Source organism: Entamoeba histolytica, genomic scaffold (assembly GCF_000208925.1).
Source record: "Entamoeba histolytica HM-1:IMSS scf_1104750516527 genomic scaffold, whole genome shotgun sequence".
NCBI classification, from domain to species: domain Eukaryota; phylum Evosea; order Mastigamoebida; family Endamoebidae; genus Entamoeba; species Entamoeba histolytica.
In genome coordinates this window covers 1-1018 of record NW_001916346.1, presented here as the reverse complement: position 1 = coordinate 1018, position 1018 = coordinate 1, and the positions used below count along the sequence as shown (strand labels likewise).

General features: G+C 26.0%; 1 protein-coding gene across 1 annotated transcript; it reads left to right on the top strand.

Moving 5' to 3' along the window:
- Positions 1-175: 175 nt before the first annotated feature.
- EHI_017150 (uncharacterized protein) lies at positions 176-969 on the top strand (the record flags this gene model as incomplete). The annotated part of the gene is made up of 2 exons (XM_001914607.1): positions 176-874; positions 952-969. The coding sequence occupies 2 exons, from the start codon at positions 176-178 to the stop codon at positions 967-969; spliced, it is 717 nt and encodes a 238-aa protein (XP_001914642.1).
- Between the last annotated feature and the right edge of the window lie 49 nt (positions 970-1018).

Below are 1018 nucleotides of genomic sequence, written 5' to 3'. Positions count from 1 at the left end.
CAATTAGAATAAAAACAAACTATTTAATTTTAAACATGGGTTTGTTACAACTAAAAGAATTATTAGAAAAAGATAAATAATGGTTTTGAATAAAATATTTGTGTTTATTTTGACAAAAATAAAAAATAAAAGAATAACTGAAAAAAATATAACATTTTTATCATTTTACACAAAAATGTCATTAAAAAGAGAAAAACAAGTGAGGATGTTAAGTGATTTGGATACAATTAAAACATGTGATTTTCTTGCAAATGAACTGTTTAAATATTTACAAAAAAATTGTTATTTATCATTTTTTGATGACAATATGGATGTTAAAAGACAAATTGATGAAATCACTGAACGAAATGATGGATCTGTTGTAAGTGAATATAAAGAATTATTTACTAATCTTATTGAAGCGTATGGAGAAGGAACTCCAACAGCAGCAGTTGCACAAATGTGTCTTGATTCAGTGAAAGAATTTGAAATTCAATATATTATGCCTGATGATAATAGTAAAGAAAGAAGAAGAGAAGGAAGAGGTCTTCTTGATGGAGAAACGACATTAAAAAAGAAGAAGATTGAAAATCTCATTGGGAAATTTGCAAAACGTATTATTATGGAAGATAAATACAAAACTCTTGATGACCTTAAAAGTGAAAAAACATTTTTGATTAATAGAAAAGATGAGATAGAAAAAGAGATTGCAAAATTAACAGAAGAACTTAAAGATTCAATTGAACTTATCTCACCTGAACCAATAGATAAAATTGAACGAAAAGATTTTAAAGACCCATTCTTTTTTAAAAAGAATAAAATAAAAAAGAGTAAAAAGGTTGATGACAGTTCATCTTTTCAACCACCACCTATAAATTCAGCATTATTGGATACTGTTGATGAATCAATTCCAGAAAGAAGTAATGACGAACTTCGAAACGTTGTTCAAAAAATGATGAATATGAATGGAAGTCAACTTTTAGAACTTAAAAACATTATTGACGCAAATGCTGACGAAACTGTTAAATTTGATCTTAAT